At 37.9% G+C, this 15537-nt stretch overlaps 2 protein-coding genes across 4 annotated transcripts in view; one reads left to right on the forward strand and one right to left on the reverse strand.

Annotated features, from left to right (window-relative positions):
* Window positions 1-2060: 2060 nt before the first annotated feature.
* Window positions 2061-12074, forward strand: LOC129281011 (monocarboxylate transporter 8-like). Its single transcript, XM_054916998.2, has 7 exons — window positions 2061-2559; window positions 3666-3999; window positions 5192-5488; window positions 6091-6512; window positions 7778-8003; window positions 8704-8847; window positions 10100-12074. The coding sequence occupies exons 1-7, from the start codon at window positions 2533-2535 to the stop codon at window positions 10384-10386; spliced, it is 1737 nt and encodes a 578-aa protein (XP_054772973.1). The 5' UTR covers window positions 2061-2532; the 3' UTR covers window positions 10387-12074.
* Window positions 11959-15537, reverse strand: part of LOC129280303 (uncharacterized) — a 29775-nt gene continuing 26196 nt past the window's right edge. For 2 of the 3 annotated variants that reach the window (XM_064112138.1, XM_064112137.1), the window contains exon 7: window positions 11962-14467. In XM_064112138.1, coding sequence (XP_063968208.1) covers window positions 13837-14467 — 631 coding nt within the window. In that variant the 3' untranslated portion in view covers window positions 11962-13836. Of the gene's footprint in view, window positions 14468-15537 lie in introns of all 3 variants that reach the window. The other variant, XM_064112136.1, reaches the window with a different exon arrangement.

Below are 15537 nucleotides of genomic sequence, written 5' to 3' on the forward strand. Positions count from 1 at the left end.
CGTCTTGTACCTTGGTGGGAAAAGTGTGATGTTTACCCGATTAAAATGTGCCGCATATTAAGAGTGACATTGTGAGAAAGTACAGAAATTCAGCTTTGTGGTGATATAGATATCTTTGAAGCTCAAAATAAAAAGTTTTGCACAATTTGCAAAAGAAAAGAGAGGAAGAAAATTCACTTTTGATGCACATTTTCAGGCCTGAAATTCACTTATTTATTAAAATATTTCATATGAAATAAATGACCAATATGAAAGAGAAACAGGTACTCTGTCTAATTGTGCAAAGATATCTAATTTGACTTGAGGATAAATTAGGTAAATTCTTAGAAAAAGAAAATTTCATGATTCACGAGATTTTGCATGGAGGAGGATTCAGCCACGAGAGGATTTGGATGAATCTGGCCTATATTTGCTCATTAGCTCATTGCCCCCCCACTTTCAACTCCGCCGCCCCTGCCACACATTTAAAACAACTCAGTCAAATTGACTAGAGCAGTAGTCAGTTGGGTGCAACTGATATCTAGTCACATTTTTGACGTAAACATATTCTAGTCAGAAATAACTATGTTCTTGTAAAATACGACTAGAAAATAATCAAATATGACCAGAATAACATTTGCACCAGGTGAACCTATTAACTAGTCATTTTTGACTGATTTGTTTTGTGAGTGCATGCTTATACACCAAGCAATAAATATCTAGCAGGTGTTCATTTGACAACGCAGTCTGCAAAATTTGAAGAGGACATACTGTGTCAAAGTCTGTGTAAATTAAATAATTTTTTTTTTGTTCTTTGGGCCTGATGTTGCCATCATAAAAATGATGAAAAGTGGCCCATCACATAATAAACCATGATTAAATTAAATAGTAGGAAGTTTTACATCAAGCTAATCAAATATGAATTAACACTATTCTTAAATCTGTCCATGTTGGGAGCGGAAGGGAATGAGTTGGCGGGAAGTGAATTCCGTAGCCGAGCCGTCCTGAGAATATTATAAACCAGTCATCATTGGATTAAAACCAGTGGCGTACCTAGGATTTTCCACAGGGGGGCGAAATCGGCCGCCACAAGCCCCCCCCCCCAAAAAAGGTCTTCAATAAAAAATAAAGGTTATTGTACCAGAAAAAAAATTGACAAGCAAAAAAAAAAAAAAAGGTCTTCAAGCTCGTCAGGGGGGCAATAAAGGTCTTCAAGCTCGTCAGGGGGGGGGGGGGCATAAAAGGTCTTTCAAGCTCGTCAGGGGGGCAGTGATATGTATTTTGTATGGGTTGTGGCTCGTCAGGGGGGGGGGCAGAGTGCCCCCCTGCCCCCCCCCCCGTAGGTACGCTAGTGATTAAAACATTCTTACATTACAATATTTAAAAACACTCGCGACTTTTAGCTCAATTTTCACTGATGGATTCCTTGTGAACCTTGTTGTATGTTATCTGACTATCAATCAGACTTGGTGCGATCACCATGATCACTAAGTAATATTTTTTTCATTCCAACTTTTGGATGACCATGTATTTACGCCTAAATCAGAATCAGAAAGCTATACTTAAGCGAATTAAAAGATAAACGGAAAATCCAGGACCCAATGTTAGTGTTTTCTTATTGAAATAATCTTTGACATTAATTTTTTGAAAAATAGCTTTTGTTTTTACAATTATACATTCTAGAAAAATATAGGGTAAAACTTGTTTAAAAAGCTTAAACATTTGTTTAAAATGTGTAAACAGTTGTTTAAAAGGGTTAAACAGTAGTTGTTTGAGTGACGAGCTTAAACAACGTGCTTAAATTATTTTAAACAGCGTTTTTACAGTGTAATATTATTTCGAATAAAGCGATGACGTCACCGACGTGGAGTATTTTCCTCAAGTAGAGCACATCTCCGACCCCTGACGATTAAAAATATCTACGATCGATATACGACGCCTTTCAAGACCACAATACAGCCCTAACTCCCGCCCCAACAAGCACACAGCATCCGCGAACCACCCCTCGTTCTGGAATAGGACTAATCGATCGTTTCGATTGTAAAACTTCTCAATATCGATCAATTATTCATGCTATCGGCATACCGAGGTGTTTTTACTGATGCGTTCGCTATACTCCAGAATAAGATATGTTTGTTTCTGATGTTGGTTTTGAAAAACAACTACACATCTATTTTCCCAGACTCTCACCGCTTTTAAACACGAATCACTGTTCTTCTATTCCCCTTAATCGTTTGGAAGAAAGCTGCTCTGTCAAATCTGACATCTAATTTCGGACAAATTGGAATTATCAGATTGGAAACGGAGGAGCTCTGTCATACGTCATTAAACAAATGTGTGCTGTCTTGTTTTTCGGACCGAAAAAAAATATCAGAAAATCGCCGGTCTGTCTATATATAGTTTACGGATTCGCAAAATGATATAATGACGCAAAATATTAACGATGGAAGATGATAACAGCAAATGATTATGATTTTCATTACATTCGTTTGATGGTAACCCCGGTGAGAAATCTGCCCTCAATTTATAGTCAGAAATTCCATCTTTGTCGACATGGGAAAGCACGATGACCGTTGCGAGGTAAGTACACTTACTTTACTATCCTATATGAAAGGTTATTTTCATTGCTAATTATTTTGCATTCCCACGTTTTTGATCGTATGAGGAGTCGTTATTATGCTGAAATTATTGAAAGCCAATTATACTTATATACTTAAAATGCATTTTTTTATAACCAAAATAAGCTTCTAGTATATGCAATGTAGGGGCCGCGGAACGGTTTTGAAAGTGTGTGTGTGTGTGTGTGGGGGGGGGGGGGACTGACCATGCAAAAAATCACAATCAGATTGTCATTTTTTTTTTTTTTTTTTTTTGGGGGGGGGGGGGGCTGAAGCCCACCCAGTCCCACCTCCCCCGGTTCCGCGGCCCCTGCAATGAGCTGAAAACAACTCCATGGAATGAGGGGAGAAATGTTCTATGGGTAGCTCAAAATTATTTATCAAACTTGGCAAAGTCTCTGGAAAACGTAAAAAAGTCCTGGGATAGGCAACATCTTTGCATACTTCTAAGTTGAAATGAAAATTTCACCCGTTATGTCCATGTGTCATGTTAGGAAATATTTATCCGGAGCTCTATATTCTGATCTCTATATACAATGCATTGTTTTAATAAAAAAATAATGTGAGTATACATAGGTCTCTATATTATGCCTGATGTCTTTTTAATGTTCCTACGCATCTTTTATCTGCATGAACAAATTATATTGATTATTTAATGTATTTTAATTCATCCACAATGTCTGATTTTTATATTTTCCTGTATCTTTCAATTGCCCCTTCTTCTTTTCCTTCTTGTTCTTGTACTCTCCACTTTCCTCGTCGCGTTCTCTTCCCTCTCTCTCTCTTTCTTTCTTTCTTTCTTTCTTTCTTCCTTTCTTCCTGTCTTCCTTTCTTCCTTCCTTCCTTCCTTTCCTTCCTTCCTTCCTTCCTTCCTTCCTTCCTTCCTTCCTTCCTTCCTTCCTTCCTTCCTTCCTTCCTTCCTTCCTTCCTTCCTTCCTTCCTTCCTTCCTTCCTTCCTTCCTTCCTTCCTTCCTTCCTTCCTTCCTTCCTTCCTTCCTTCCTTCCTTTCTTTCTTTCTTTCTTTCTTTCTTCCTTCCTTCCTTTACTCCTCTCGCTCATCCTCATTAGGCGGACGATACGAGATCCCCCCTCCTCTCCAGGGACTCTTCGCCAACCGATTCGACGTACCTCATGTCCATCCGCATCGCTGAATCATTCTCGCCGCCGACCTCGCCTACACCGACATCATCGACCACCGCCAAAGACCATTTCGCCCCGCCCTCATCGCCGCGGAAACCGTCATTGCTAACACGTCTAAAGCAGATCGAGAATGTTCGAGGGTGGATGGTGTGCTTTGCTGCCTACGTCATCAATGTTCCATTTTTTGGCATCATCATGAGTTTTGGAGAGCTCTTACCGTCATTCCTGGAACTATATAATACAGACCAAACGGCTGCGATAAGTATGTAATCTGTTTTAAAAAAATCAATGTTACTAGACAATTTTCTTAGTAATATACAAACGTAAAGGAATATACATTAAAGCTTCGGTCAATTTCAGTGATCAGAAAACTTATTTATCTTCAATTTTTACATTGTATTAAGAGGATACTTGCAGCTCATTAAACACGTCACAACATCTGAAATCGCAGTTACTATAATGATATACACTTTGATCATTCAGCAACATATATAGTTATATTATTGTTTCGGAAAAGTGTTGTTAAAGATAATAAAAGAGAGAAAGGAAGGAAAAAGAACCCGTTGCTTTGCCTATTTGATCCTCAGAAACTTGAAATATCTGTATATTTATATTTAGGGCATCCCCATCGTATCATAAGCGCATAATGAACTGACAGTAATGAGAAAGCTCAATCAAACCTAATTGGCGAGGGGCATATCAACACCTGTTACTAACACCAGGGATAATAGAGTCTTGATAAGATGCCGTTTCTTTCTCTTTCTCTCGCCACCCATATTCCCCTCTTACCACCTTCTCCTAGTATTATGTCTCTAACCTGTTGTTGTTATTGTTTAAAAACATTATAAAACCTATTATCATTATAAGTATAATTTCTCTTATCATTGTTATCATCATTATCAATTCATTATTATTATTATCATTATTATTATTATCATTATTATTATTATCATTATTATTATTATTATTATTAGTAGTAGTAGTATTATACTTATTACTACTACTACTACCACTACTACTACTCTTATTATTATTGCTATTATTATTACTATTACTATTAAAATTATCATTATCATCACCATCATCACCACCATCATCATCGTTATTGTCATCATCATCACCATCATCATCATCATCGTCGTCGTCATCATCATCATCGTCATCATCATCATCATCATTATCATCGTCATCACTATCATCATCATCATCATCATTATCATTATCATCATCGTCATAATCATCATCATCGTCATCATCACTATCAGCACCACCACCATCATCATCATCATCACCATATCTTTATTATCTTGTCCTATAACCTTACTGGCATCACTATATCATTGTATGTATTTTGGTTGTTACTAATTGCACCATCATTATTTTCAATATCATAATCATTGATATCGCTATATTCTTCTTCTTATATATTCCCCCCCCCCCCTCATTCATCGCAGGTTGGGTTGGCTCGCTCGCCTTCGGCCTGGCTTACGTATGCAGTCCAATATCTTCTCGTCTCTACTGGCACTTTGGGTGCCGCCCCTGTGCCATTACCGGGGTAGCTCTGGGGTCCTTCGCCCTCTTCGTCTCGTCGTTCGTCCATGACATGTGGTGGATGATGATAACGTATAGTATAATGTTCGGCTTCGCGACCAACCTGACTTACAACACCCCTCTGGTCCTGACAGGGGAATGGTTTCCCGACCGACATCACGTCTTAGCGACATGTTTTGTCACCGCAGGCATCCCTTTTGGTAAGATGTATAGTCGGTCAGAGTCACACCAACGATACCGACTCACGACCGATCAAAGCTATTACATCATTGTGAGTAGCATATCATCGGTCGGTTTGAAATTGGTTTCGTAGGTGTGACCGCACAGGTATATAGCGTGAAGTGGGTCTTCTTGTCATATTGGCTGCTGCTAACTAATGTATAAAGTTTTGCCCTTTTCTCATAAATGAAGATAGACTTGTGTCAATGTGAATAAATTTTGTGATTTATATTGGTCAACACAGATTTAAAGAATAAAAAAGTGATCTGAATTTGGTTTCGCAATGTACATGTATATTTCACGGTCGAATTCAAAAGTGAGACATCCATTTTTACTGATTTTTCATTTATTTATTTTATTTATTTTGTTGGGGGGAGGGGTGCTGTAGGCCCGTATTACTTTCATATGGAAGCGTAACCGCAAAAAACTGATATAAATTGATGGATTGATTATTGAATGAAAATTGATTTGGCCTACTCAATTCCTCGATCGATTATGTATTAGTCTATATACAGCAAAATAAGAATATGAAAACGATGGAATTCATAGATTCGCCATTCAACATGCTTTTCACCTTTCTCAGGTTCATTGACGATGAATCCCGTGGTCGAATCGCTGGTCGATTCCATTGGTCTCCGGAACGCCTTCCGCGTCATGGCAGTGTTGCCCATCGTCATCGGCCTACCCTGCTGCGCGATATTCAAGCAACCCGACCTCAACGCATGCGCCAACAAAGACGACGACGATGTCAATGATTTGATAATGGAAGACTGTGATGACGAGACCGTTCTCGTACATCGGAACGATGACGATGTCGTGCGTGAAATCGACGACGCGGGATCAGAAAGTAGTTGGTTGGCGGATATGATAAGGAGAGAGAAAAATCCTTCCAGGAAAGTGTGTACTTGCCTCGATGGTGACCTGTGGTTGGACCCTATATTTTATATCTACATGTTCGGTCTACTCGCCAAGGGAGTGGGATATGTATTTCCTTTTATTCATTTGGTAAGTCCTGATATTCTCCATAATCTCTTGTTCTTCATATCCCACACTGTAAAAACTGTGGTGTTAAAACTGACACCAGTTGGTGTTAATAGAGGACCACATCCTGAGGTGTTAAAATTACACCCTAGAGATTGAACATAACACCTAAGATAAGAGTGTAAATGTAACAACCAAAGGTGTTGTAATAACACCTATAGGTTTTAAACTAACACTGTCAATTTAATACCGGTGTAAAATAATTGGTGTGGTCCTCTATGTACACCGGTTAACACCACTGTTTTTGCTGTGCAGTGCCCTGCATCTCTGTGCACCTATATTCTCTCGTCTTGTACCTGTCTCTCCTTCATAAGCTTTTTTATTCTTTTCTTAACCCCCCCCCCTTTCCCTCTCCTTACTTTAATGAATGAATACACAAACTAGGGTTAGAAACAATTTTGCATTCATTTGGAAACTTACATATACAAGGATTTATATCTAATTTTCACAAGAAAGATATGATGATTTGTATATTGTATATATTCTGAACTGTGTATCTTGTATTAATATGTCTTATTTATTGAAGGAAACCTTCACTAACAAGCATTGCTTTTCAGAAGGTTTCCATTTCACTTCATTACGTTATATTATAGTTCGCTTTACTTTGTTATCTTGTTGAAATTTTGAAATGCAGTAAATTCGTTATCAATCAATAAATCAATCAGTCAATATCATTAGCATAATAATAAAACTTTACTTGATTTTTTGGTCTGTCTACCCTACCCTCTTTTCCTCCCTCTCTTGTTCTCTCTAACTTTACCTATCACTTTGGTTGATCGCAATTATTAGCATTATTCAAGTATATATATCATGTTGGTTTAGAAAAGGTAACCTGGGCTTATATCTATCAAATGTGATTTATAAAAAAAATAAAATGAGGATGTTTAAGGCAAGTTGTGATTATAAAACAAAATTATGAATGCTAAAGTATTGTCAAATTCTTCTTACCCTGTTGTTAAAAATGATAGAATTAATGAGAAGTAAACGTAATGCCGAAAGTTTTGAACTTGACGAAAATAAGTTATAATGAAAATATAATATAACTACAAACCGCAAAACTACCAATCCAACCAATGATACAAACATGGTAACCCCCCCCCCCCCTCACCAAACACACACACAGATTCTTCCACAAGGAGAGTATGGAGGCAAAAAAAAAAGATGTGATAATATAAACTGAAAAACTGAAAATAATGAACAAACATTACAAGGGATCTTCCTCTTTTCAGGTAAATTATATGACTTGGCTCGGCATCGAATCTGCGAAGGCATCCTTCGTGATGACGGCTAAAGGGGCCTCGGATATGGCAGGGCGTTTTATTGTCGGGATGCTTGGGGACCATCTTCCCTTTCCACTCATCCATGTTTACGTTATTGCATGTGGTATCATGGGCGTGGTCACCTATGTAGCCGTGTTTGCACACCACGCCTCACTCATGTTCTTTTACGCTATATGTAAGTATTACTTATCGGAAATATATATATATATTTGGGGTTACGATGGTGATTGTCATCATTATTGTCGATGTCGTCTTTGTAGTCATCATCATCACCATCATCATCATCATCACTATCATCATCATCATCATTATCATCATCATCATCATCATTATCGTCACCACCATCATTATCGTCACCACCATCATCATCATTCTCGTCGTCATCATCGTCGTCGTCATCATCAACGTCATCAAGAAGAAGAACGAGAAGAGAAGGATGAAGAAGATGGTGGTGATGTTGATGAGGGTTAGATTGTACTACAATTACATAAGCCACCAACTATGACTTATGACGACGAGAAATATTTTGAGGTCACTGTGTCGGGCTCATTGATTCACCCTATTTTGAGAAACTCATATCCCCCAGAAAATAGGAATCGCTTGGACTGATAATTTTCATGCATTTTATTTGATTTTATCTTATTCCGATTGCATAAGTTTTTATGTCATTAAAAATTGTCTTGACCATGAACAAGCACTTTTATTCCTTTATATAACAATAATAATATTATGCAACATTAAGCGCTCACTCAATACAAATGTTTCTGAGCGCTGCATACATTCAGTTCAGTATGCCTCAATAATTATCAAAGTATGCGCTCAATGTTTTTTTTTTTCAAACTGTCACATAATATTTAATTTTTTTAATGTACCAGGTATTGGTTTCTGCAATGGAACTTTCAACGCCCTGTTATTCCCGATAAACACCAGCCTGTTTCGAAAGGATCTCCGCCAGCAGACCTGGGCGTATTGTCAAGTACCGCCCGGTGTTGCCATTATAGTCGGACCTATGATTGCAGGTATATAATTGATTGGTTTTACATCTAACATGTCTCAAAATGTGAATGGTTTCATACAATTCTGTTTAAACTTAGAAGAGCAATATGGTAGAATTTTCATGAGTTAACCAAACATAACTCGGAATTTAGTCATCACTTCTAAGACTCTGCAATTGCATTTGACCATTTTACTACTATTATGCCTAATATAACAATATTAGACATAACATAATATACAAGCTAATAAACTTTTTTGTTAAAATTGAAATATTGTTTTCTACCAAGATTGAACGGACTCCGTCATCTTTATGAAACTATCCCTTTCAACTGTTGTTAGAATTTGTCCATTTAATAAAAAATCAAAACAATGAATGGGGTCTTGGGTTTCTGTAGTAATCTATTTGAATTTATCAGATTCCATTATTCATGAATTGGTTTCACCTCAATGAATAGACCCATTCAGCTTGGGACATGAATGTAGTATGTTCAAACGTAAACGAAACTACCAAGATTTGGTCGATTGGATCCAACTAAAATTCGATTTAAAGGAATGGTCCGGGTTGAAAATAGAGTAAAATTCACAAAGCAAAATGCTGAAAATTTCATCAAAATCGGACAACAAATAACAAAGTTATTGAATTTTAAAGTTTATAAATATTTTGTGAAAACAGTTATTTGCACATCGTCATGAATATTCATTAGGTGGGCTGATGATGTCATATCCCCACTTTCCTTTTTCGTATGTTATTACATGAAATCATAATTGATTCATTTTTTCATGCATGTGTAAATGATGTGTCTCCATTATGATGAAAACAGTTGCGGCAATACCTAATGCACTTAATCAGTTGTCAATCCAATTGTTTTAGTTCTTGGTAGAAAAAATTAGAATAAACCTAATTTCATATAATGAAATACAAAAGAACAAGTGGGGATATGACATCATCAGCCCACCTAATGAATATTCATGAAGATATGCCTAGAACTGTTTCAGAGGAATAATGCAAATCTTTAAAATTCAATAACTTCGTTATTTTGTTATCCGATTTTGATCAAATTTTCAGCATTTTGGTCTGTGAATTTTACTCTATTTATTGGAATATAAATATCTTCAGCCTGGAGTATCCCTTTAACGTTTTAGAATACCATCTTCAAATATCTCGACCGATTGTACTTTTTTCAGATATTGACGTGCGTTTCATTTTTGGTATATCTTTCGTTTTACTCGAGAAATGGAAAATGACCCAATATTTCCCTTTCCCATTTTCGACAGGCGCCATCTACGATGCAACGCAGTCATACTACTCTGACTTCTACGTCAATACTTTCGTTTTCGTCCTCGCCATGCTCGTCTTTACGCTCATCCCTATCATTCATCTAAAGAGAAAGATAGAGAAAAAGAGGCTCGAGGCAGGGGCCCCGAGCGCTTTAGGAGGGGCGTCGAACATCATTGAGATGACAAAAATATTCATGAGGGGAGATGTAGGTGAAGCGAACGAGAGAACGAGCAACAATAATTACGGAGCAACGACTGGACCAAGAGCTGTAGATAGTCGCTAATATTATTTGATATTTCAAAGGACAGTGGACAATATGATATGCAATATAGTTGATTATTTAATATCACACTCTAATAACTGTTTTAACAAACCCATAAGTTGTTTCAAATATGAACTAACCAACTGTTTATTATAGCAATGCACGAACTTTCGTTTTTACCATCAGATGGTAGGCTCATATTCAACACTACTTTTTGTTTAGTTAAAACATCTAAATGTATAGTTTGAATACGTATTTATTAAAAAAGTAGACTGTGAAATGTCATTTTAAATAGACATATAGGTATCGTCGAATTTCCAGTAATGAAAAATTCAGTTAGATGAAACGAAGAAATGAATGATCGGATTATATAAACCCCAATATCTATCATACTGAAGATTTGTCACCTATTATATATACCTTCTCTGTCTGGATCAAGAGACACATAGGTCTGTTATGTTTTTTGGATAATCTATCAACGTTAGTATTGGCGGTAAAGTCATTTCGTTTGCAGTGCATTGCAAAGCTGACACCCGTTGGTGTCTCTACAGGACCTCATACTGAGGTGTTAAACTCACCCTCAGAGATTGGACATAACACCAAAGAGGTAAAAGCACCAACCAAATGTGTTGTTATAGCATCAGAAATGTCCCAAATGTCACACTGGAGTCAAATTACTGGTGTGGTTCCCTAAATGCATCAATAAACACCATGGATTTTAATGTGTAAGGACTGATAAGACTCCTAATGTTATCAACTGTAATTGTCAAAGTTCCATATGCCGAAAAGGGTCAACACAGGGGCCGCGGAATGGTTTTCAAAGTGGGGGGGGGGGGGGGAGGGGGGGGGGCTGAGCCAAAAGTGGGAGGGGGGGCTGACCATGCAAAAAATCACAATCATATGGTCATTTTTACGTTTTTGTACATGGTATTGGAAAAAAGTAGGGGGGGCTGAGGGGCTTCCGGCTTCCGCGGCCCCTGCAACATTAACACAACGGACATCGCCACTGCGAACACGCCTTTTTGCATTTACCACGGGGGAACTCTCTACAACGCGCCAATTTCTTTGAAAATGCAAGTCAAATCACAATGGAGAGCTGAGTGGCTTTTATTTTGTCGAAAGTTGGTGGACCGGGACAGCATCGGAATCTCTTGATTCTGGACAACGACATATTTGCAATTGTTCGTCCGCTGCAAAATATCATATGATCTGCTGCCCCAGTTCAACAACCTTCGACAAAGCCTCTCAGCTCTCGAGAGTGATTTTTATTGCATTTTTAAAGGAAATCGATGCGTTGTAGAGAGTTTCACGTAGTAAATGCGAAAACCACCTAGTGTCAAAATTACACCGGATGGCGTTGTGTGAGGATCATACCAATCATTTTACTCCAGATTTAAAGTTATGTATTTAACATTCTGTTTGATATATCACCACTATTCAGTGTATAATTTAAAGGACACACGTCCTGCTCACAGAACAGATTTTTTTCCCGGTCGTATGGCACATCGAATCCGATGATGAGCAAACTAAAAATATATAATCATTGACATTGTTATACCACGATTACAGAGGAGACAAAGGACAAATAGTGTTTTTATGCAAATAGTAGTTTTAAGAATTGTTTTCAGTCTTATAAACACAACGATATTTCATAGATAGGCACTATACAAAAATCTAGAAATAAATCATTGAATTGCAAATTCATATAACATGTATAATGTTTGTTATTTAATGAAAATAATATGATATGCAATTGTCTCAACTCTCTACACCTCCGATATTTTTCAAACTGCTAAGCCTTGGTAAAATGATGTAGAGATAGAGAGACGGAGAGAAAAAAAGAGAGGAGGGGGGCAGAAAGAGAGATAGAGAGAGAGAAAGACGGGGAGTGGGAGGGAAAAGGCAGAGACGGTTGCAACGGTGATGTTTATTTTTAAGTTGGTAATAAAAATTAAAAAAAAGTTAGTGGTGATCATTGTGATTTTCGTGGTAATGATGACGACGAGGATGAGGATGATGTTGACGTCGGAGGTGATGAAGTGTAGCTAAGTAAAGTAAGTGTATGTTGACGATACATCTTTGAAATTAATGTAGCTTTCATCTGTAATAATGCATACCTTTGTCCTTCACCTTTTTTTTTAAGCCAAGAGGGTTTCAGTGGACAGAAACTAATTTTGAAATAAAAGCGTCAAAGCATTATCTTTTATTTCTGTGGCTAAGGAAAGTACGTAATTGAATTTGTAATGCCACAACAGTATACCTAAGAAGTCGTTTGAAACCCTGAACAACTCGACTCTCAAATATCGGGAAAAATATGTTTTCAATCGATTTGGGACTCTTGGGACACTTCGTGAAAATGTCTGGTTTCGTCATTTCCCTGTCTTCTTGTTCGAATTCATCAAACAAATGTCGTCATCATCTCCGGAGCATGGTGAACGAGTGGTGGGAAAAAAATCAACATCACACATTGGAAGAAGAAGCTCTCAAATTTTAAAGAACATGCATTGCAAAATATGGCGAACCTGTCGCATATTTAGGATCGCATGCTGCAGTGCAAGATACGTATTTCAACCAGTATCGGCAATCGTTGGGCTATCGGACATGGTGTAAAATGCAAAGCAAACCTCCAGAAAAAAAGGTCTTGTTTACATTCGAGTTGTGTTTGCTTCCATCTGGGCCCCGTCTCACAAATAGTTACGATTGATTGATTAAAATGAGTTTGTTCAAAATATTTTCGATGATGTTTAATCATATACACTCATCATTTTCTGGAAAATTTAGTGTGCTTCTCTTTCTTTGTTTACAGAGAACATTGTGCAATTGCCTGTAGAGAAAAGCATTGTTGGATTTCCATATAGTTGAGGTTGATTGGATCAATCGTAGCTCTTTGTAAGACGAGGCCCAGAACAACGCTGTCACAGACTTTAATCCGAGTACATGTAGAAATGATTTTTGCCTATGTATGGCAGGGAATGGGCCAGGGCAGTTCAACTGACTTGTTGTTTCTTAACTTTTGACACATGCTCTGGTAGAAGATTCATTTTTTGGGGCATGCTCATTGTGTCCAAGCCTCTTTTATCAGATTGAAAATAAGATGTTATATATTTTCAAGTCAAGAGGCGTGGGGCTTATTCTTGAAAGACTGACTTCCCGAAGATTCCCCACATTCGCAATCATGGCAATGAGGTTAGCAAAATTATCCACGTGCCTTTAAAATATAAAATGATTTTATGAAAAAGTTCTCATCAAGACTTTGATGTCTCCAGAATATAGGCTCTTCGTCATGTAAGTTTTAGACACATTTATCATACCACACACATATACTTGTACAAAATAATTATGAGGGTATATATTTATAAATCTATTTCTTGCATTCCTGGGAAACGACATATTCGTCTATCAAAATTATGCATAAAGTCCATAGGTACGCAATAAATATTTACTTATTACAATATTCAAATATTCTCGGGGTTATGAGTCAGTTGATGTATAAAGTTCATTTTCAACCATACAAGTCTCGTCAAAGCTGTCCTCTCGAACAGCCTTTCGATGTTCTTTCTTCAGAGGTTTTGCATACATTTCATCAAGGTTTAAGCTTTCCTCGAGATCCCCGCCATTTTCTATGGTCGAGTACCCAGTGTGGCTGCTCTCGGGTCCACCATCCCCATCGGAAACCCCCCGACCACCTCCGAGGTAGCTCTTCGGGTCGACTCGTAAGTCCTCGTCTTCAATCGTTTCATAACCCGTGTCTTTCCTCGGCACGCGCCGCGCCCTCTCCTTATGCGGCTTCGCGTAGAGATCGCGAATTGCTGGAGGAGTCGTCGGCTTGCTTCGGCTTTCCGGAGCAGATGACGAACTTTCGGAAACCACGTCTGGGACAGTGCTGTACATTTCAGAATTCCTTTCGCCGTATGAAAACAGGTCGGCCTGCTCGTATGTATGGCTCCTAGGTGTGATGACTAACGGTGTGCTCAGAGGAACGTCCCCGTTTTCACAGTAATTGTTGGGCGTCGTTTCCGGGCTTTCTATTTCTTTAATATCAAGGGTTATTTCTTCGTAAGGACGATTACTGGGCTTTCTTTTAGAATCAGGTGGTGATGACCTGTATCATGAGAGAGAGAGAGAGAGAGAGAAAAAGTGGAGAGATAAATCATTAAAAAGAAGTTAAATTCTTTACAGTCCTAAATCCCAACAAAAGATACCCATATTATGAAAACCATAGTCTACTGACAAACAGAACGTTCATGGCTTGACATTCTTCCCATACAACCCATAGGGACAAACGTATTTTCATCGAACTTGCCTGGCCTATCAACACTACACAATAAAGACTGCATCAAAAGTACAATTCAGAGTTCAGGCATGGAACGCCTGGTTCCCGGCCTACGACCTATACAGCTATGAATTCAGAAATTCGAATATTGTGGCTCTGTCTTGATTGCATGGTATTTGAGAAATATACGATACACTGAAAACCATTACGATATCCGTACGGGCTCTGGGTGGCCTTTTTTCTGGCCTTACATGATTCCCAAAGTCATGAAATCGTAAGATGGTCGTATAAAATGTAAACACAACATTTGGAGCCCGTATTTACGGAGCCTTTAAAGTGCCATCGACTTCACGAGATGGCCAGATACTTTATCTTGGCATGTCGACATAATAACCTTATTGTGTCGACATAACGAGATACTTACGTTGTCTTGTCAAGTAGAGTTTGGAAAAATTGCATGTTGACCGTGGCGAGAAAAGCTGCATCGCCAAGACGAGGTATGAAACAAATTTATATGTCGACATGACGAGATACGTCATCTTGCTAAGTTGAATTATAAAGAGTAATATATCGGCATAGCGAGATAAAGTAGACATGGAAAGAAAAAAATCTCTCCCCACGTTGACATATAACTGTTCAAAATTCGAAAAAATATCTCCCCATGCTGACATATAACTGTTCATAATTCGACTTGGCAAGATAAAATATCGCCATGTCAACATGCAATTGTTAAAAAGTCGACTTGGCAAGATAAAGTATCTCTTCATGTCGACATAATAAAGCTATTAAGTGGACATAGCAAGATAGAATAACTCATCATGTCGTCAAGTCGATGGCACTTAAAGGCTTCGTACGTATTCACCAATACGTTGACACTAAATATTGTAGATTTATCAATC

The sequence above is a fragment of the Lytechinus pictus genome, chromosome 17 (genome assembly GCF_037042905.1).
Source record: "Lytechinus pictus isolate F3 Inbred chromosome 17, Lp3.0, whole genome shotgun sequence".
NCBI classification, from domain to species: domain Eukaryota; kingdom Metazoa; phylum Echinodermata; class Echinoidea; order Temnopleuroida; family Toxopneustidae; genus Lytechinus; species Lytechinus pictus.

What these genes read in the sequence shown, in the direction of transcription:
- LOC129281011 (XM_054916998.2), top strand. Translation starts at nt 2,533, where the DNA reads ATGGGAAAGCACGATGACCGTTGCGAG. An exon ending in CACCGCAGGCATCCCTTTTG is followed by an intron (nt 5,489 to 6,090) that starts GTAAGATGTATA and finishes CACCTTTCTCAG; the next exon opens with GTTCATTGACGATGAATCCC. An exon ending in CATGTTCTTTTACGCTATAT is followed by an intron (nt 8,004 to 8,703) that starts GTAAGTATTACT and finishes TTAATGTACCAG; the next exon opens with GTATTGGTTTCTGCAATGGA.